Raw genomic sequence first — 21,677 nt, 5'->3', positions numbered from 1 at the left:
AGTTTTCGATAAGTGGAAGTTGAGATTTTGATACGAATAGTTTTGTGTATTTTCTAAAATCATTTGCTTGTTAAAAATTTGGAAGTGTGTTACGTGCTGAGCACTGCTCTAGACAAGTGAGCAAAACAGACAAAAATCTCTACCCTCTTAGGGTTTTGTGTTCTAAAAGAGTTTGAAGAATTAAGGACCTTTATATCTCAAATGCAGACTGACTCTCCAAAGGAAATGCCAGCAAGAGAAGAAGGTGGTGTTTTCATAGCAGACTTTCCTGATGTCCCTGACATCCTGCCGTATGGGCAGTTCTTTCCTCTGCTTTCTCTCAAGCCCAGCTGTGTTCTGATTTCCTCTGAAGTTCTTTTTACTTCCATCTGGAGTTGGTGGAACAGCTTATATAAGCTATTTATGATTAAGTTTCAAAATATCTGTCCAGGACTCTAAAATGGCCCAGACAGGAACAATAGTAGTTGCTTTTCATGGGGTTTACAGAGCAGAGAAGACGGAGATGAAATTCATGATATTCCATGTAACCCAGAGGGCACCAAGATCTCCTTTCCGGTCTCACACATGAGTCCTGTACTTTAGCTAGGCTCTGGCTCCAGCACCCTTGCAGGGTGTGTATTCCTCAGCGATTACGCACTCATTCCAACAGGGCAGGAGGTCAGTCAGTAACAGTATTCGTTGAGCCAGACCCTCCTCTGCTTCTGAGTCATTTTCTGGTACAGCAAAAAGGTTGTCAGGGAGAAGCTTTAACTCTTTCAGATCACAAAGTTTACTCCTCAGCGTAACAGGGTCTGTCTCTTACATCCTACAGAGTGTATGCTGATTCTCTCTTTGACGTTTCAGATAAGGAGGTATATATTTAGTCTGAGAGTGAGATGGAATTTGAGAAAACAAAGTAGAAGGAGAAAAATAATACCACCGTGGCCCAACCTTGGGGAGGTGTGTTGATAATGTATAGATGGCTAAGAGGTTTGCAAAGTATTATGCTTGTTTAAAAAAAATATTTATGACACCACTCTTAATGTGGAAATCTGACATCTGGCAACTTCAGCCATTTGGAAGACAGCCAGAAAATAAGAAAGGGGCATCAGAGCACATAAAAAGTAACTGTTGAAAAACTCTAGCTAACTAATACATGTAGTTTACCACCACGGAAGAGTTCGTTAGGTTTTCCTTTAGAGCTTGTTTACATTTTATTTATCTAGGGACTTCTAATAATTTTGGCGGCGTCTGTATGGTCTTCCCTCCCCAGCAGACCATGAACAGCAATCTAGAAAGAGGATAGAAAAACTGATAGAGGACGTAACTGATAGCAGAGGGACAGCTGACAGCAAAAGAGAAAGACCCAAAAGTTATACGGTACTGGTAGTATGCATCACAACACAGTATACTAATGTATGGTCTTAATGAACTTGTGTCCATCAGGCAAAGAGTAAATTATGTTCAGTGTCTTTCCTACTAGTGAAGGCAAGAGAGGTATATAATTTTTTTTAATGTTTATTTATTTTTGAGAGAGAAAGAGAGAGAGAGAGGGAGACACAGAACCTGAAGCAGGCTCCAGGCTCTGAGCAGTCAGCACAGAGCTGGACACGGGGCTTGAACTCACTATCCATGATTTCATGACCTGAGCCGAAGTTGGACACTCAACCAACTGAGACACTCAGGTGCCCCTATAATGTGTCTATTTTTAAACATGGTCAAAGCTAAACCAAGTTTTGACGTGTTGAAATGGTAGATTCCGTGGTGTTTTTGTACTTGTACAATGTGCTATACATTGTCTGGTGATATATCAGTGAGACAGATTTGAGCCTGTAGCTGATTATGGAAATAATGTTTAGTAACAACTGCTCACAGTTATCGGGCACCTCCTATACCAACCCTGTCCTAGGTGCTTTTACACTATCAGCATATGGTTAAGGCTTTAGGCAGATCTGGATTTCTGTTCCATCTCTGACTTACTGTATGACCTCGGACAGATTGCATCACCTCTCTGAGCCTGTGCCCTCATCTGCAAAATGGAAACTAATAATATGGGATAGGATTGTTGTGGGGACCCAAGGAGGGACATAGCACAGTGCATGGCATATAGTAAGTGCTCAATAAATATTAGGCATTATTATCATTATTTTTATCATCATCATCCTTCTGATGATTATTATCAAAGTATGATTATCCCCATTTTTCTGAACAGGAAACTGTAGCCCAGAGAGTTTAAGTAGTTTATCCAAGGTGAAATAACTAATAAAAGTTGGAGCTGGCATTTGAACCTTGATCTCTGACTCCAGATGCCTGGTTACTTTGCATTCACATTATGCTGCCTCTTCAGCATGGGATTGTAATTCAGTTTTTTTCTATACAGAGGGCAGAGGACGTAGGGAATGTTACTGGCCACTTCTCTTTTCCACTGTGGACCCAAGTCATCTCATTATAGACAAAAATTCCAGTAACACAGAGATAAGCTCCTTTTACTCAACAGTACAAATTAAATATGCAATATTTAATTGTGTTGCATGATTCATTAAAATTGTAAAGGTGCTCCACATTAATATCCTCAACTATTTATATGCATAACACGTTTGTGTACATCATTGTTTTCTTAGGTAATAAACTCAACAAAACTTGTAACCATCTTTTTTTTTTTTTTTTTTTTTGGTAACTAGGCATTTAGTGCTTTTTGATGTCATCATAGTTATATGTGAAAGAAAAGTTAGAAGCCTCATCTCTACCAACACCAGACAGATACGTGAGATGAATAAAGGAAAATAGGCTTGAGGCCTGGATACTCAGGAGAGCGTCAGGTGCTCTCTGTGAAACACCTGAGAAACAGGTTGCTAATCACAGCTTGTTGACAGCTGAGCACATGCCCAGTCTTTCCTCCTTTTCTGTTGTTTAAATGTGTATTGAGGAGGCTCCTTGGGCACATATGTCAAGGTGAAAGACCCTCTTAACAGTGCAAAGGATACTATGCAAGCTTGGGGGATAGGTGTCTTTGAACTGAAAACACATTCTTGATTTGGTCTATTGTACTAAATCTTGTCTGGAAGTGTCATTTTTATATCGCCCTTTCTTGTTCTTTTCATGGATTTTTACTTTTCAGTACATTTTAAATCTCTGCCATTGAGGTGTGATCCCACATTCCTTTTTTTGGGGGGGGGTGGCTAGGGGGTAAGTAGGAGCCTGAATCCTGGCCCTGCTGCTATGAACTTTGTGACAAATTAAGTTTTTCAACTTGCTGAGCATAGGTATCCTAATCTTGAAGATAGTTCTGGGGAACTATCTTATTTCATTATAAATGAAATGCCATATTAAAAACCCCTACTTAAAAAATTTTTTTTTCATGTTAATTTTTATTTTTGAGAGAGAGAGACAGAACATGAGCGGGGGAAGGGCAGAGAGAGAGGGAGACACAGAATCTGAAGTAGGCTCAAGGCTCTGAGCTGTCAGCACAGGCTCCCCAAACCCCCTACTTTTTAAATACCATATTTTAAAAGTACCATATTGACTGTACTTGAAAACTGTTAATTTCCTTATTGGCCCCTTCAGGCCTATTGAGACGTCTACATTTCCCAACTTGTACCTTTTCTGTCAATCACAGGTAAAGGTCACTTTTTTTTTCCCCCTGACTCCAGAAGTGCCATGAGAATCAAATGAAGAATGTATGAGGAAATCATTATTTTTGTCAGACAGTACTTAAATTTCTTCAGAATATAAAGTACAAGCTTCTTATTTGCTTAGCTTTGACTTGATTCTAAGTGTCTTTATATCTTAAGCTTTATCATTCTCAAGATATTGACCCACAGTCCAATGTCTTAAATAGTTAACACTTTCCAATGTCTTTTGACTTGTCTTTCCAGGTTATAAAACATGGAGGCTGGCTCAGTGGTTCGAGCCATCTTTGACTTTTGCCCTAGTGTATCAGAAGAACTACCGCTCTTTGTAGGAGATATTATTGAGGTGTTGGCAGTGGTGGATGAATTTTGGCTTCTAGGAAAGAAAGAAGATGTTACAGGTAAGAAGCTTATAATTCCTCAGGTACAAAATAGACCAAAGGCCCTCCAGTCTTTCCATATTAAAAAATAAAGGTTAAATGGGAAGCCCAAGTCAATAAACTACAGAATCCTTTTGTGTTTTTCCTGTGGTTTTTACCAGTGGGGAGAGAATGTTTGTTATCAATCCATCTATCCTTATTGGTTCCTTCCAAAGGCTGAGATGGTTCGATACCAGCTGCCCCAGGCCAATTTTCTGTTCACATCTTTACCTATCCTTCCCAGGTCTTTGTCCTTTGTGTTCAGTGCCATTGTTTACCTTCTGAAAATACGTGTTATTTCTTTATTCAGAAACCTGTTGTTTGACATTATTTTTCACTACCAGTCTTTACCTGTGATTTGTGGAACGTAAGTCCCTCTCCACCATATTTTCTCTACCTGTCTTCCTCAAACGTTTTCTACCCTTTCTTTCACTCTGTTTTTCAAGGGATCATGATGTGTCCTGTTCACTCCTTCTTAGATCCATGGTTGGCCCAAATTTATTAGAGCTACCCCTGCCCTAGGTGCAGCTACCTTCCACTTCTTATACACCTGATTTCCTTTCTTCCAGTCTTTCAAATATATGTTAGGACCAGTTTCTTTCATTAATTAGCCTAGGGAAGGGTGAAGATTTTTACCCCACACTATGCACCTGTGTTAAATCCGGTCCTTAACTGACATAGATTTATGTAATTCTGGACTGCAGCTTGTTATACAGACTCTGTTAACACTTAACCCACATTTGGGAGATAATAGATTATTTCGCAATAGAAATGATAGCTCAGCTAAGACAAAAATGATGAGTAAGAGTTAGCAACACAAAGAGGATAGACAGAGAGAATTGCTTATCCAGAGGCCCTTGAATGACAAAGAACATGGAGGGTCCGAGAAAAGTTCAGCCTGGCATGAGGTCTGAAAGGTTGAGGAAGGGAGAAGGTGCTGGGGAGAGGAGCTGGGGAGAGGAGCAGGAGCTAGATTGTGGAGGACAGCGTATGCCGTGGTATGGAGTTATGGAATGGGATACAATACAGGTGCTTTAAGCACTGTCAGATTTGTATTTTAGAAAGCTCAGTGCTACAGATTGAGAAATGATAGGGAAGGGCAAAACCAAGGGCAGGGAGGCAGCCTGGGAGGTTGTTGCAGTGACCCAGGTGAGACATGCTGCTGACCTGGACCGAGGTGATGGGTCTGGAGATAAGTGGATGGATACAAGAGATATTTGGAAGGTGGAATCCATTAAACTTTCTGATGCTTTCCAACTGACAGGCCCTGTCTGTCTACTACCACCTATTAAAACGCTACCCATCTTCAGACTTAAATGCAGTCTTTTTCATAAAATTTTTTGTATTCTTCCTGAACCATTTTCTACCTTCTCTAATGTCCATAGCAATCTGTGCATTTTTCTTGTGTCACTAGATTTCAGAGTGATTGTTTATGTCTGAATTCGATTTTAAGATCTTTGAGAGCAAGACCGTCTTACTCATTTTTCCCTCTGTAGTGTGTCTTGTCTAGAGTAGCACCCAGTTAATGCTTATTGGATTGAATTGCATTTTTTCTGCTCTGCATGAATGAAATTTTGTGTGCTGTACTTTTTCTATAGTAGATTTTCCAATTATGAGTACTCACTTTTCAATTTAGTGTCTATAAATGGGCTCAGAAACAAAGTTATTATGTCCTGGTACACAGAAAATGAAATTTCAGTATTAGAAACGTTTGCTTTTACTTTCAGGACAGTTCCCCATCAGTTTTGTGGAAATTGTGACCATCCCCAGTCTAAAAGAAGGAGAGAGGCTGTTTGTCTGTATCTGTGAATTTACATCCCAAGAATTAAACAGTCTTCCCCTCCACCGAGGTAAGTTGACCATTCAGGAGTAGACTGTTTACAATAAGTTGAATGGAGCTGACCCATTTTGACAACTAGATTTTTTTTTTTAATTTTTAAAAGTGGCTAACCTCTGGAGAGTGTTTAGTAATAGCAAGATCGTGCTGACAATAATAATGCCTTATATTTGCATAGCATTTTATAATTTCCATAGTATTTGCTCACAAATACATTCTCATCTGATCCTCACCACAGACCTGGTAGCAAAGTGGATATTATTAACTGCATTTAATAAATAATGAAAATGAGATTCAAAGGATGTTACCTGCAGATGAAAACTTTTGGCCTCAGAAGGTCAAGTCATGTCACCTGATTGTAAGTCCAGCATTCTCTTTCCACTGCCCCATATTGTAGCCACACTTCAGACTACATTAATCTTTTTTTCCCTTAAAAACTAATATGGCTTTCCCAGCAACATTACTATTTATTACTATATAATAATCAAGCAGGAATTGTGGTATAGAGATTAAGAGACGGATGTCAAATAGCCCCATTTTGACTCCCTATCGATAGGTAATATTACTTTAAAGTTATCATCAGAACCAGTTTAAAAGGAAGTGATTTAAGGGGTGCCTGGTGACTCGGTTAAGTGTCCGACTTTGGCACAGGTCATGATCTCACGGTTCATGAGTTCGAGCCCCACACTGGACTCTGCTGTCTGCGTGGAGCCCGTTTGGGATCCTCTGTCCCCCTCTCTCTCTGCCTCTCCCCTGCTTATGCTCTCTCTCTCTCTCAAAAATAAGTAAACATTAAAAAAAAGGAAGTGATTTAAAATGAATAGTTGTAGCCATGTCTCAGTGACATTCCAAGTATTTCTCACTTACTCTGATAGACGCATGAACTTCTCTAAAGATGGACCATAAACCGTTTCACCAAGGATACTTGATTAAGTCCACACATTTCTGCATGAGCACAGAAACCAGTAGTGTTCCACAAACTGATGTTTATGATGAATGCAATTTTTGTGATGACAAAGGAGGAGCCAGCAAAATGGTAGAATTTATTGGGCATGTTCTTAATATTGTTACTTGTTCTTTTGAGTGTATGGCCCTGAAGGACTAGGCTTAATTTCTTAAACCATGTGCACATCTGAGAGAGAGAGCTCGCAGAGGTGGGGAAAGAGAGAAACCTAGCAAACTTCCCTAACCCTTAGGCAGTGAGAAGGAGTATTGAATTTAGATCTTAATCCTCAAAATCTGTTTTGAGAGTTTCTTACACTTTGCATTGACCCTCTACCTCTGTTCTGAACGCTTTCTTGTTAATCAGTGTTGGAAAGGGAGAGAGAAATAGATCAAGATGTTATAGCAGGAAACTTTTATCTGTCTCCACTCACAGCCCTTCCACTGCGGGGAGAGGGGGGGTCTGTAGTCCACATCAGACCAGAGGGAGTGGAGAAAAGGCCAGAGCACAGTAGCTTCCTTTAGAGCTGAGCAGAAGATATGGGTGGCATGGATTTGTCCTTTCCTATACCTAGAGAAATAAATGGTATAAGAATATACTCTGTGGGAATATGCAGTATGTCTACAACATTTGGGGGAATTGGAAGATGTATCTTCTGGAATTAGCTTTTTTGCTTTATATCTTGTGTAGTCAGGTCTTAGATACTAAAAAGAGAGATTTTCTGCTGAATGCCTTCCCTGGAAAGACTGGTATCATGGGTTCTGAACTTGCTTTGAAGTTAAAATCTGCCTCAGGAATCCCAGGGCCACAAAATAGATTCTTAGGAAGACCCTAGCATGGATCTTTCAGCCAGGAGCCTCCTGGACCAAGACGGACTCAAGCTCAGGCTGGGTCTTAGACCCTGTAGATGTTATCTTGATTAGTTTTTAAGCAAAGGAAGAGGATGCAGCAGGGGCAATACGCAGGAAGAGACTAGAAAGAGATATGCTAACTGTCAGTGTTTTTATCTGTTCTCTTCTCTGATGCTCTCCTTCCAGTGAGTGCACTGACTATTCAGCTCTGTTTCCTTCTATGCTTTTCATGTCTCTTTTAGCTCTGTGTCTTCTGATTTGAACACATAAGCCTTTGAGAATGGGAGAGTTAGATAGATGCACCTCTGCAATTTGAATTTTTCTGGGAAGTTTAGCAGGAGACACAGAAATGATTTTCATTTCTCTTGTTTTCTATGCACGACAGTACACATTAACAGATAATAATTTTACTTGTGGGAAACAAAACCAGTAAAAAAAAGAAAGTATTTTTTTATGCCACCTATAGTTTATAAAACTTGAGTCTAGGCTTCCTGATTTTCAAGTCTAGTGCTTGGAATGTCCCTTCTACTTCTTAGGTTGAAAATTGTTTTTTTCCATTAGATCGGTGTCTCAGCTCACGAGTGGTATACATTCCTCTAGCCCTGCCTTCTAGTACTATTAGTCCTATTCCCTGTTGTTTCTTTCTCTCTCCTCAGTACCTTCCGTGTAGCAGTGAAGCTTCCTCTGTGCTGTGTAAATAAAACTTTTGGTGATTGAATATATGTCAGGAGGGGATTTGGAAACCTTAAGAGCATGTGGGATAATGTTTGAGACCGGTTTCGTTTTACCATGCTGCCTTCAGTTAATTGTTACCTACTTACTGTTCGGAAGTATCATTGGGATTAGTAAGAGAAAAAATTATATATTTTAATTGTAAAATTATGTTATTAAAGATACATATGTATTTGGAGCTTAGGAGATAAGAATTCTGATGGCCGTAGATTTAAATCCATCTCTACAACTTAGTAGCTGCGACTTTAGGCTAGTTACTTACGTTATCTCAGCCTCAGTAGGATAATAATACCTACCCCAGGTAGTTGTGAGGGTTGAGTGAGGTTACGCACATAAAGCATCTGGAACAAGGTAAGCATGCAGTAAAGATTAACTGTCCCTCTTATTCTTAACCTGGGATTCCTGGACTTTGTGGATGTGCTTTGGGGGGACGTTGTGTCCTAATAATGACATGAAGTTTATGTGTCTGTACATTTTTCCAGGGAGATTCTATCTGGAATTGGAATCACCAGTAGTTCTTCCAGCAGGTGTCACCCTTTCTCCTTTCCACAAAGCCATCCAGTTGTTTTGGACTATTCCCTGTATTCTGAGTTATATTTAAACTCCGAAAACAAGGCTGTCTCTGTATGTCTTCTTTGGAAAAATGTCTATTCAAACCCTCTGCCTATTTTTTAATCAGGTTGTTTGGGTTTTTTTGGTGTTGGGTTGTATAAGTTTTTTATATATTTTGGATATTAACCTCTTATCAAATAAGTCATTTGCAAATATCTTCTCCCATTCAGTAGGTTGCTTTCTTTATTTTGTTGGTGGTTTCCTTCACTGTGAAAAAGCTTTTTATTTTGATACAGTCCCAAAAGACACATGAAAAGATGTTCAGCATTACTAATCATCAGGGAAATGCAAATCAAAAGCCACGATGAGATTATCACCTTATACCTGTCAGAATGGCTAAAATCAAAAAGACAAGAGATAACAGGTGTTGGTGAGGATGTGGAAAAAAGGAACCCTTGTACACTGTTGGTGGGGATATAAATTGGTACAGTCCTGGTGGAAAACATGGAGGTTCCCCAAAAAATTAAAAATAGAAATACCATATGATCTAATAATTCTAATAATTCACCCAAAGAAAACAAAAACACTAATTCAAAAAGATATGTGTGTGCCTGTATGTTTATTGCAGCATTATTCACAATAGCCAAGATGTGGAAACAACCTAAGTGTCCACTGATAGATGATAAGGAACATGGTGTGTGTGTGTGTGTGTGTGTATACACATATACATATATATATACATACATATATATATATGTATGTATGTATATATATATATGTAATGGAAAATTATGCAGCCATAAGAAAGAATGAGATCATGACATTTGTGACGACATGGATGGACCTAAAAAGTATTATGCTAAGTAAAATAAGTCAGACTGAGAAAGACAAATACCAAGTGAATTCACTCATATGTGGAATCTAAAAAAAACGAATAAACAAAAAAGCAAATCAGGCCTATAAATACAGAGAACAAACTGGTGGTTGCCAGAGGGGAGAGGTAGTGGAGGGATGGGCAAGCGAGAGATATAGACTTCCAGCTATGGAATTAAGAAGTCACAGGGAGGGGCGCCTGGGTGGTTCAGTCGATTAAACGGCCGACTTCGGCTCAGGTCACGATCTCGTGGTATGTGGGTGGAGCCCCGCATCGGGCTCTGTGCTGACTGCTCAGAGCCTGGAGCCTGTTTCAGATTCTGTGTCTTCCTCTCTCTCTGACCCTCCCCCGTTCATGCTCTGTCTCTCTCTGTCTCAAAAATAAATAAATGTTAAAAAAAAAATTTTAAAAAAAAGGAGTCACAGGGATAAAAGGCACAGCATGAGGAATACAGTCAATAGTATTGTAATAACCATGTATGGTGACAAATGGTAGCTATGCTTGTGGTGAGCATGGCATAACATATAAAGCTGTTGAATTACGGTGTTGTACATCTGAAATAATGTAACATTTTTTGTCTACTTTACTCAAATAGAAAAATTATTTTTATTTTTATATTTTAGAGAGCGAGAGTAAGGAGGGGAGAAGGACAGAGAGGGAGGGAGGGAGGGGTGGGTGGAGAGAGAGAGAGAGAGAAAATGAATCTTAAGCAGGCACCATGCTCAATCCCACGACCCTGGGATCATGACCTGAGCCAAAATCAAGAGTTGGATGCTTCACCGACTGAGCCACCCAGGCCCCCTCAAACAGAAATATTTTTAAACAGAGAAAAACAAGGCTCTCTTAAAGGATCAGTGCAGGTGGCCAGGGCCATTTACTGTTTTAAAAATAAACAGAGGGAGAAAAAAAGAGAGAGGGAAAACAAAAAACAAAAAAAAAAAAGAGAGTATGAAAAGGAAAGTACAGAAAAAGGAGAGAAAAAAATTAGTGGGAATGATGAAATATCACAGATAATTGCCTCATATAACACAGAATGCTTATAACCTCATTTTCTAGGCCACCTCCTCACCCTCAAAAAAGACCAATAAAAAATGAATTCATAATTTTATTTTTTAATTAAATTTTTAATTCCAGTATAGTTAACAGTGTTACATTAATTTCAGGTGCAAAACGATTCAACAATTCTATATGTTACTCAGTGCTCTTCATGACAGGTGTACTCTTTTTTTTTTTTTTAATGTTTATTTTTGAGAGAGAGACATCAAGTGTGAGTGGGGGAGGGGGAGGGGGAGAGAGCGAGGGGGACACAGAATCTGAAGCAGGCTTCAGGCTCTGAGCTGTCAGCACAAAGCCCAGTGTGGGGCTTGAACCCACGAACCGTGAGATCATGTATGACCTGAGTCAAAGTCGGTTGCTGAACAGACTGAGCCACCCAGGTGTTCCTATGATAAATGTACTCTTAATCCCCATCACCTATTTCCCCCATTCCCCCCCGCCCCCAGCTCCCCTCCGGTAATCATCACTTAGTTCTCTATAGTTAAAAGTCTGTTTCTTAGTTTGTCTCTTTTTTTTTTCTTTGGCTTGTTTGTTTTTTTCTTAAATTCCACATATGAGTGAAATCATGGTATTTGTCTTTCTCTGACTGCCTTATTTCACTTAGGATTGCACTCTCTAGCTCCATCCATGTTTTGTTTTGAGAGAGAGAGAGAGAGAGAGAGAGCATGCTCACGAATGGGGAAGGTGCAGAGAGAGGGGGGGACAGAGGACCTGAAGTGGGCTCTGTGCAGATAGCAGAGAGCCTGATGCGAAGCTTGAACCTACAAACTGTGAGATCATGATCTGAGCTGAGGTCAGTTGCTCAACTGATTAAGCCACCCAGATTCCTCTCTGTGTTGTGGCAAATGGCAAGATTTCATTCTTTTTTATGGCTGAATAATATTACATTGTATATGTATGTGTATATATACACACCACATCTTCTTTATCCATTCATCTATCAATGGACACTTGGGCTGATTCCGTGATTTGACCATTGTAAATAATGCTGCAATAAACATAGTGGTGCATGTATACCTTTGAATTAGTGTTTTTGTATTTTTTGGGTAAATACCCAGTAGTGTGATTAATGGATTATAGGATAGTTCTATTTTTAACATTTTGGATAAATTTATGTATAAATAACCTGATAAATGATATAATGCCCAGGCCATAAATTTGTGATGCCGTGTGTGTGACAGATGAGGGTAAGGTTCTCATATGGCTCATATGGAAATCTAAGTAAAACATGTGGTGAGTCTGCCTAAAGCACATAGTCTCCTGGGCATTGTGATTCAGGCTGGGGGGCAGGGGGACCTAATACTACGGAGTCAGACTACTTACATTTCAGATTCTAAGAAGGCTTGCGTTTGTTCTTACCATCTTATTCCTAATGCATTTCTCGTTCGAATTAAAAAATCAACCAGCAAACGTAAGCAGCCTGGCGGCTGGGATTATTTGTGCATGAGTGAAAGGCTCAGGCTGACTCTAAGAGTCACCACCACACTTCCTATTTTTCTGTTTTTGAAATCTGGGCGCTCTGTTCCAGCAGTTCCTCATATTGTTGTTTCAGAAGGCTGGAAATGACCACCAGGAAGCCTCTTCCTCAGGACTCACCTGGGATGCCAGTGCAATAGCTGCACGACTCTTTCTGATACAAATGAGAGATGGTGCAAAAACTCAGTAACGGCTACAAAATAAGGGTGTTGAGCAAAATTAAATCTAACATGCTTTTCGGGGTTTAAACTGTGATTCTTAAAAAAATTCACCTTTTTGGGGGCACCTGGGTGGCTCAGTCAGTTGAGTGTCCAACTCTTGATTTCGGCTCAGGTCATGATCCCAGGGTTGTGGGATGGAGCCCTGCGTCAGGCTCCATGTTTGAGTAAGCTTAAGATTCTTTCTTTCTCTCTTTCTCTCTGTCTCTCCCTCTCTCCCTCCTCTCCCGGTGCCCCTCTCCCCCGCTTGCACACACTCTGTCTCTCAAAAAAAAAAAAAAAGAAAAAGAAAAAAGATCTTTTTTTATATAAAAGTAGCCAACAGAATGACAGTCTGCCAGGTAATAAAGCTTATTGAAACAGTCACCCGGGTGAAAATAGGAAAAGCAAGCCCTATTATAAGGGTTTCATGGAGATCTGGCAACACAAGGAAAATATTGTAATTCTACAGTTTAGGAAAGCCAGTAGAGTGGGAGTTATGGCATGCCTTTATTCTTCTGATTCACCCAAAAGCCTCTTGTGCCTGGATAGTAGCCATGTCTCCAGTGAGTTTCTTCTGTGGTTCTGATGGATTAGCCTTAGAGGTAGTGGGGGAAAAATCATTTATAAAATTCTCAGGACCCCAGGCTCTAACCAATGGATAGTGAGCCATAAATTAAAGGAATATAGAAATATAGGACCAAGACCCTATATATTTTTTTCAGGAATATCTAAGTAAAACATCAAATCAGTGAAAATGTGTTGGGTGCCTACCACCAAGTACAAAATCTTAACATTGGGTCCTGTGTAGTATATAAAAATACAAGTGTCAAAATTAATGATGTAAATGATAATTTCTTTACTAGGCTACAGATGGCCAAAGTGGATATGAGTTTCTAAGGTCTTTTAGAGAAGGATGCTAGGGTTTCAGACAGACAGTCTTGTTTGTATAGGAAATAATGAAAGTGTCCTTGTGTGGAATAGGGAGATAATATTGTCTGGCTGGGGTGGAGGCAGGGAACGGGTTACGACTGGATGTGGGTGCCAGGTTGCACTAAGGTAAAAACATAAGAATAGTCTTTTAGTAGTTTAGTAACTAAACCTTTTTAGAGAGTTTAGAGCAAACTTATTTTTTATATATTTCAGATAATAAGAAATACTTTTAAATTTTATTTTATTGTTTTTTTTTTTTTATTGTAGAGAGAGAGGGAAGCATGAGCAGGGGTGAGGGGCAGAGGGAGAGAGAATCTTAAGCAGGCTTCATGCTCAGCCTGACGTGGGACTCGATACCACAACCCTGGGATCATGACCTGAGCAGAAATCAAGGGTCGGACGTTCACCTGAGTCACTAGGTACCCCAAGAATAGGATTTTTAGAGAAGAATCCTATGGGAGTAGTAAGAAGCCTTCATGCCTCACAGGAAAAAATTGAGCGGGGGAGGGATATGATAAAACTGGTACGTTTATCATCTCAGTTTGGCTGGAAGAGACTGGAAAAGATGAAGTCTGGGACAAGGTTTAAGAGAGTGAGATGGCGAGAATTGGACCAGGGCAAGTAGTGAGTGGAAACACTATTTTGAAAGAAGGCATTAAAGGAAGAAAGGAAGGAAGTAGGCTGGAGCCAGTTTCAGAGGGAAGATAGGATTGATTTATTTGGGAGTTGGGAGTTGCAGAATCATCATCAAATTGGACAACGAATGCTTGCTCTGGAAAGGCATCGTATCAGACTCAGGCAATACAAAAGAGAAGTGGTACCTGCCATTAAGGAACATGCCATTCACTTGGTGAGAAGATAGGACAGACTTAAATTTTTTTTTTTTCAAATCAAGAGAAGTTGAGTACCCTAAAAGATACCCTAAAGTTGATACCCTAGAAGATAATCTAGTTATAACATATGCTTGACTATAAAATAACTTATGTGACTTTGGTAGGTGTTTGCTGTCCTGGTCTTATTTTACTTGGGCTGCTTGCATCCCTTGATCACCTCTGCTGATGAAAGTAAAATTGACTAGGCAGCCAGTAACAGGAAGATTTAAAAAGATTAAAACTGATAATCCAGAATATGAATAATTCATCATCAGATAATTAAGAGTTTGTTTTATCACAATTTATTACAAAACCATAGAGCAGTTCTTTAAGTTGGGGTGAATCCTCTAAGACTGAATTTTAATTTCATTTTTTTTCCAGAAACACTGTGCCCCTATCCTTTCTTTACCTCACCTTCTTCAACAGTAAGACAGATAGACACTAACTGTTCAGTTTACATTTTGTGAAGTTAACCGAAACATTGATATTGGAACTATTTTCGAAACAAAAGTACCTATTACTAGAACATGCTTTATTATAAGGTATTTTCAGGATAAGAATAATTCAAGAAGGCCTCTGGAGGATATAAATGAAGAATTTGTTGCCCACACCCTGTACCCCCAACAAAGAAACCATTCCTGAAGACTTGTTTTATTGTTCCATATTGGATATTAAATACGATTTAGCATGAGAGAGTAGATGCATTGGTTCAAAGGATTACAGTGGACATGTGTACACACACATACATATATTTTAAATGTTTTTATTTATTTTTGAGAGAGAGAGAGAAACAGACTGACAGAGCATGACCAGGAGAGGGGCAGAGAGAGAGGGAGACTCAGAATCAGAAGCAGGCTCCAGGCTCTGAGCTGTCAGCACAGAGCCCGACACAGGGCTCGAACCCATGAACTGAGAGATCATGACCTGAGCTGAAACCAGACACTTAACTGACTGAGCCACCCAGGAGCCCATATATATTTATATTTATATTTATATTTATATTTATATTTATATTTATATTTATATTTATATATTTATATATAAAATATATACATGTATATTTTAATGTTTATTTTTTGAGAGAGAGAGAGAGAGTGTGTGCACAAGCAGAAGAGGGGCGGAGAGAGAGAGAGAGAGAGAGAGACACCACACAATACAAAGCAGGCTCCAGGCTCTGAGCTGTCAGCACAGAGCCTGACACAGGTCTCAAACTCACAAGCTCTGAGATCATGACCTGAGCCAAAGTTGAACACTTAATTGAGCCACCCAGGTGCCCCAGATATGTGTATATGTCTTTTTTTGGTTTTTTTTTCCCTTTTTAAAAATTTTTTTTTTATTTTTATTTTTTCAATATATGAAATTTATTGTCAGATTGGTTTCCATACAACACCCAGTGCTCATCCCAAAAGGTGCCCTCCTCAATATCCATCACCCACCCTCCCCTCCCTCCCACCCCCCATCAACCGATATGTGTATATGTTTTATCATTTATAAACTAATCCAATGACACAGACTGTAAGAACACTGTTTAAAAGTAGTATTTTTCAACTTTTTGATCCTAGGAGCCCTTTTATACCCTTAACAGTTATTGAGACCCGAGGGAGCTCTTACTTATGTGGGTTTTTGATATTTGCAATATTAGCTATTAAAACAGAAAATTTAAAAACATTTATCAATTCATTTTTTAAAACCTATTATATATTAACATAAACAGCATATTTTTAATGAAAAATAGTTTTCCAAACAACAATTTTAATGAGAAGAGTGTCATTCGTTTACATTTTTGCAAATCTCTTTAATATTTGGTTTAATACAAGAAAGCTAGATTCTCATATTTGTATCTACGTTCATTCTCATTGAACTGTGGTTTACTGAAGTATGTGAAGTATATGAAGAAAATATAGTTCTGACTTTATAGACTCCGAAAAGATCTTGGGGCTCCCCCAGGATTCCATGAACCACACATTGAAAACCACTTGTTTGCAGAAACGTGTACTATTTTGTCACTAAATTGTCAAAATTCACTAAATTCACTAAATTATCAAAAGTATTATGCCCTGTGTGGCTCAGTCAGTTAGGTGTCTGACTCTTGATTTCGACTCAGGTCATGATCTCAGGTCATGGTTCATGAGATCAGGCCCTGCATCAGACTCTGCTGACAGAGCTGAACCTGCTTGGGATTCTCCCTGTCCCTCTCTCTGCTTCTCACCCACTTGCATACGTGTTCTTTTCTCTGTCTCTCTCAAAATAAGTAAATAAACATTAAAAAAAAAAAGTATTATGCCCTTAAAACTCCAGATGTGTATTTCCCTGAAACTGACGTTTAAAATGATGAGTTGTACTATTAGTTATGTTAATACTCTTTTGGGGTGATGACTCAGGTCATTATCTTTGCTTCTCTTTCTTTAGGCGACCTAGTGATTCTCGATGGTGCTCCCACTGCCGGCTGGCTGCAGGGCCGAAGCTGCTGGGGCGCGCGGGGCTTCTTCCCGTCCTCGTGTGTCCGGGAGCTCTGCCTGTCCTCACGGAGCCAGCAGTGGCACTCACAGAGTGCCTTGCTCCAGATTCCTGAGTACTCGATGGGACAAGCCCGGGCGCTGATGGGGCTTTCTGCCCAGCTGGATGAGGAGCTGGACTTCAGAGAAGGGGATGTGATTACCATTACAGGAGTTCCTGAACCAGGCTGGTTTGAGGGGGAATTAGATGGTCGAAGAGGCATTTTTCCAGAAGGTTTTGTAGAGCTTTTGGGGCCCCTGAGGACTGTGGATGAGTTGGTAAGTTCTGGAAATCACGACGATTGCATTGTTAACGGTGAAGAAGACACCCCTACAGGAGAAGAGGAGAGGGAGCCCGAAGAGGATGAGGAGCAGCCAGGGACCTACGGAATTGCCCTCTACAGATTCCAAGCCCTGGAGCCAAATGAGTTGGATTTTGAGGTAGGTGATAAAATCCGAATTCTGGGGACGCTGGAAGATGGCTGGCTGGAAGGATCACTGAAGGGCAGGACAGGCATCTTTCCTTACCGATTTGTAAAGCTCTTTCCTAAAACAAGAGCAGAGGAGACCATGGATGTGCCAGAGGAAAGCAGCCCTGCTGAGATCCCTGACACTTCTCTGGATTGTTCTGAGAACTCCATAGTAGTAGAAGGAAGAAGACATGAAACTCTCGAATATAAAGCGGAGAAGTCCAACTGTGTTATTTCTGAAACATCTGCTTCTCCCCTGGAGCATCTGACTTTTGCGTATGAAGTAAACAAAAATTCTCATCAGGACGAGGGCACCTCAGGAGGGCCCCAGAGAAGCCCGGGCCTGGGGCACGAACGGCCTCTTGCCAAAGACTGTTTTGCAAAGGATCCTTCAGAGACTATCAATGGGGTTTCCTCTCAACCTCAGGTACCTTTTCGTCCCAGACTGCAGAAAAACCAGTATTATTCTCCAGTGGGAGGGAGCCTCCTAAGCTCAGAGCAGTATCCTGACCCTGTTCCCTTCGAAGCAAGGACTAAAGACTACTCCAGCCTACCTCCCAGAGGAATGCACTCCCCACCAAAAACCCTTCAGAAGCCAGTGCGACCTCCTCACAGTGGCTCTAGTCTTTTTGCCCCTAGGGTAGTCAGACCCAGCCAGTTGAGCCCTCAGCTCCAGGGCATGGTAAGATGTGTTAAAAAGCCCCACACGCTCAAAGAAAATGCCTCTGGCTTTTGTTCTGGATCAGAGGTGAAACCTGGTCTGCAAGATAAAGGGTTCGCAGTGGAAGCAATGACACTTGTGCAGGGAGAAGGCAGCACTGACCTGGATTCTAAGTTGACACAACAGCTGATAGAGTTTGAGAAGAGCTTGTCAGGACCCGGCACAGAACCAGATAAAATTTTGCGCCACTTTTCAATCCTGGACTTTAACTCCGAGAAGGACATTGTCCGAGGTTCCTCAAAGCTACTCAGCCAGCAGGACCTGCCTGAGAGGAGAAAAGCCCTAAGGCCACCGCCACCCCGGCCCTCTGTTCCAGCATCCACTTCTCCCCAGAGCCTGAAACCTGAACCTCCCTTGGCAGTGCGACCCTCTCGCCCAGCTCCCCTGCCTCCCCCGGCACAGCACAGAATGATATCCCCCAGGCTCCTAACCTGTCCCCATCCTAGCTGTGAGACCCCAGAAAAGGAGGGCCCTGAGAATATGGAACAGACTCCGGACCAAACTTCCCTGTGTCCGTTAGTACTGGTGAGGATTCAGGAAATGGAACAGGACTTGGATATGTGTAGCGGGGCTCAAGAAGAGCTAAACGTGACGGTGGAGGAGAAGCAAGAGGAATCATTAAGGGCAGAGACCCTTGAGGACCTTGAGTTCTACGAGAGCAACATTGAAAGTCTGAATATGGAACTCCAGCAACTTAGAGGTGAGTGGTGAGGAAACAAAATGTACTCGCTTCTTGACATCCACAAGTCCGCGTTAACAGCCTCCCTGTGCTTTTTAAGGGAGATGTTACCGTCTTCGACAAAGAATGATTTGCTGTTTCATTACCTAATTTCATATCACAATTCGACTGGTCTGTCTTGGTATATCCTATGACCACTCACTGTAGCTTCCTGAGTTCACTTGATGCCCAGATAAAGAAGCTCAAACCTCATTGATGTTCATGCCTCCTGTTCTGGTGTGGTATGCATAGCAGTCAGGCAGCTGGAAAGTCCCTTAACCAGGCTGTAGTGAGGACTAACGACTCCTAGGCTAAGATTCATGAAAAACTCCTCCTTATGTCTTTGTGGTTTAAGGACCGGGTTTCAATAGTAACCATAAGTCCTAACATTTATTAACTTGTTCATAATAAGGACTGGTTACCATTTGCTTACACAAATAATCTTCACAGCCACCCTAAAGGCACTGGGATAATTCATAGGGCTGCTTTATAGATGAGAAAGGTAAGATTTGCAGAGATTAAGTAGCTTACCAAGGGAACTGGGAGCTCTTGTTTTTAACTACTGCAGTTCACTGCTTCCCACCTTGCACATTCAAATATTCAAATTCTGTCCCTTAATTTGGGGGTGACCAGCCTCGGGGACTCCATTTGTATTCACCAGACTTATGGGAGAAATAAATTATAAAGGAGAAGGAGAAAGGAAGTGAGGCACCAGCATTAGTCTAGGGCTCGCGGAGAACACGGCTGTGTCGCTTCGGGCAGGTGTGCCAGAGAGCTCCGAACCCACGTGTCCTCAGGAAGGAAAATAATACAAAGTAATGTGCGGATGTAGGAATTGCAGGATACTGATTGAACCCCCAGCAGGAGAATGGTGGTCCGGAGAGGCTGGCTCAAGAAGGCGGGCCAAGTACACACGCTCAGCTGCCCCTCTACTTTAGATCACTGCAAGCGACTGGAAAAATAAGTTCCAACAAGAAAGAGTATTATGGGAAGGCCAGAAGTGGAGTCATCTTCTGAGAGATGGAGAGCAGATGGTATTAAGGAGAGGAAACTTCTATCTAAACTATGCTCGGGAGAGGACCGCTATGCGAGCGCGTTCAGGTCTGAGGGGACTGCAGCCTCAGAGGCGGGGCAGGCCCGGGGAGTGTCCTGGAGCAGATTTGCTGTGAAGGATCAGGGAAGAACTAGGGCACTTGGGCTGAACAGGGGCGGCAGCAACAGTTACCCTCAAGGGGACTCGTGAGGATGAGCTCTTAGTCATGTCCTCAAGAAGGTGATCACTTAGGGGCACCTGGCTGGCTCAGTCGGTAGAGCATGCAACTCTTGGTCTTGGGTCATGAGTTTGAGCCCCACTTTGGGCGTAGAGTTTACTTAAAATAATAAAGGGGACATTAAGAAAAAAAGTGATCATTTAATATGAGTACCTGAAGTCCTGGGGGGATTGCCAGATACCTTGATGGTTTCAGTGTGCCTGAAAGGAGTTATAAGGGAATCTCAGTGCTGCATCCCCAAAGCAATAGCAAGTTCCAGGATCTTCCACCACCTTCCAACTTGTAAGTTTTGAGATACACCTGTAAACTATTCTTGCATTAGATATACGGGTGGCAGAACAAAAGTGTCTCAAATTTCAGGTAGTGGGAATTTCTCAATAATGAGGCTTTTTAGGAGGGCTTGGCTGGCTCAGTGGGTCATGCAACTTTTGATCTTGGGGTTGTGAATTTGAGTCCCATGTTGAGTGCAGAGATTACTAAAAAGACATTTTTTTTAAAGTAATACTTTTTAGAATTAATTGTGTTCCACAGAAATGCTATGTCTTCTGTGCTTAAGGATCCCATGCAGTGTTTTTAAATGGATGTATAGATTAATGTACTGGTACTAAGTGATGAAATGGGTATTCTTTTTCCTTCAACTGACCTTTTTTAGGACTAATTTAATAATTTAGCCAGTGTTCTTACCGTGCTTTTTTTTTTTTAAGTGCTAAAAGTTTAATAATGTGATAGATCTACAGTGGGTGTGTACAGTCTTAATTAAAAAGATTTTTCTTCATTTGAATCTATCAACAGCATAGGCTGTATTAATGTTAATTTTTTTTCAATAAGTATTATTTATGTCTATTGCTAATGTGATGAAATTATTCCTTGCAGTCACTAACAGTACCTCATAAGGTCATCGTTTTCTATTTTCATAAAAATGATATTCAGTAATATAGTCAGTACAGTGAAAAAGAAGGAAATCATCAGTTTGAGCACTAGGCTTTACTCTTCCAATGCTCTTGATACAGCATTCATCTAATTCTGACTGATATTATATTTAGTTGTTTATATGCCTCCCAATGTGAATTTTAAACCTACTGAGAAGATATACTTTGTCTTAGTGTATCATTTCCCACACACCTGCCAGAGTATTCTGCAGGTAGTAGAGACCCATTAAATACTTGATAAATTGGATATAGTTTAACTGAATGAAATTAGAAGTTGAAGTTTGCGTGTCTACTTCCCAGAGTTTTCATACATCTCCTACCTCTGTTTGTTACTTTGAACTTGGACCACTGTGGCTCTGGGGACTGTTGGAACAGAGATGCCAGTCCCCTTATCAGACACAGTTCATGGGTAGCAAAACAGTCCAGTGCTGTGTCAGACCCAAGGTAAGGTTCTTTGTTGTAGCTAGCTACACCTCCTTCTTAAGACTCTGGAATTACGGTGACATGAGGATTCATTTTGTAGAAGAAGCTCTATTTTTTTTTCAAATCTGAAATGTCATCTTTTATAGTTTTCTGTTTCCTGCAGGTAGCTTTCAGCTTGTTTTTTATTTTCTTTACATACGGTAAGCATAACTTTAGTATTAGAGTCTGCATATGATGATTCCAAGATATTATGTGTTAGTGGGGTTATTTTTGATGTCGCCTACTCCTCATTCATGTGGT

The 21,677-nt window shown here is 40.7% G+C and overlaps 1 protein-coding gene across 1 annotated transcript in view; it reads left to right on the top strand.

Moving 5' to 3' along the window:
* The window catches only part of DNMBP (dynamin binding protein), a 111,367-nt gene that overhangs the window by 33,713 nt on the left and 55,977 nt on the right, over positions 1–21,677 (top strand). The window contains exons 3-5 of the mRNA XM_027062831.2: positions 3,855–4,009; positions 5,755–5,877; positions 16,760–18,736. Of these exons, the coding sequence (XP_026918632.2) occupies positions 3,865–4,009; positions 5,755–5,877; positions 16,760–18,736 (2,245 nt within the window). The 5' untranslated portion in view covers positions 3,855–3,864. The remainder of the gene's footprint in view (positions 1–3,854; positions 4,010–5,754; positions 5,878–16,759; positions 18,737–21,677) is intronic.

The sequence above is a fragment of the Acinonyx jubatus genome, chromosome D2, assembly GCF_027475565.1.
Source record: "Acinonyx jubatus isolate Ajub_Pintada_27869175 chromosome D2, VMU_Ajub_asm_v1.0, whole genome shotgun sequence".
In the NCBI taxonomy this organism is placed as follows: domain Eukaryota; kingdom Metazoa; phylum Chordata; class Mammalia; order Carnivora; family Felidae; genus Acinonyx; species Acinonyx jubatus.
This window is presented reverse-complemented; position numbering and strand designations above follow the sequence as displayed.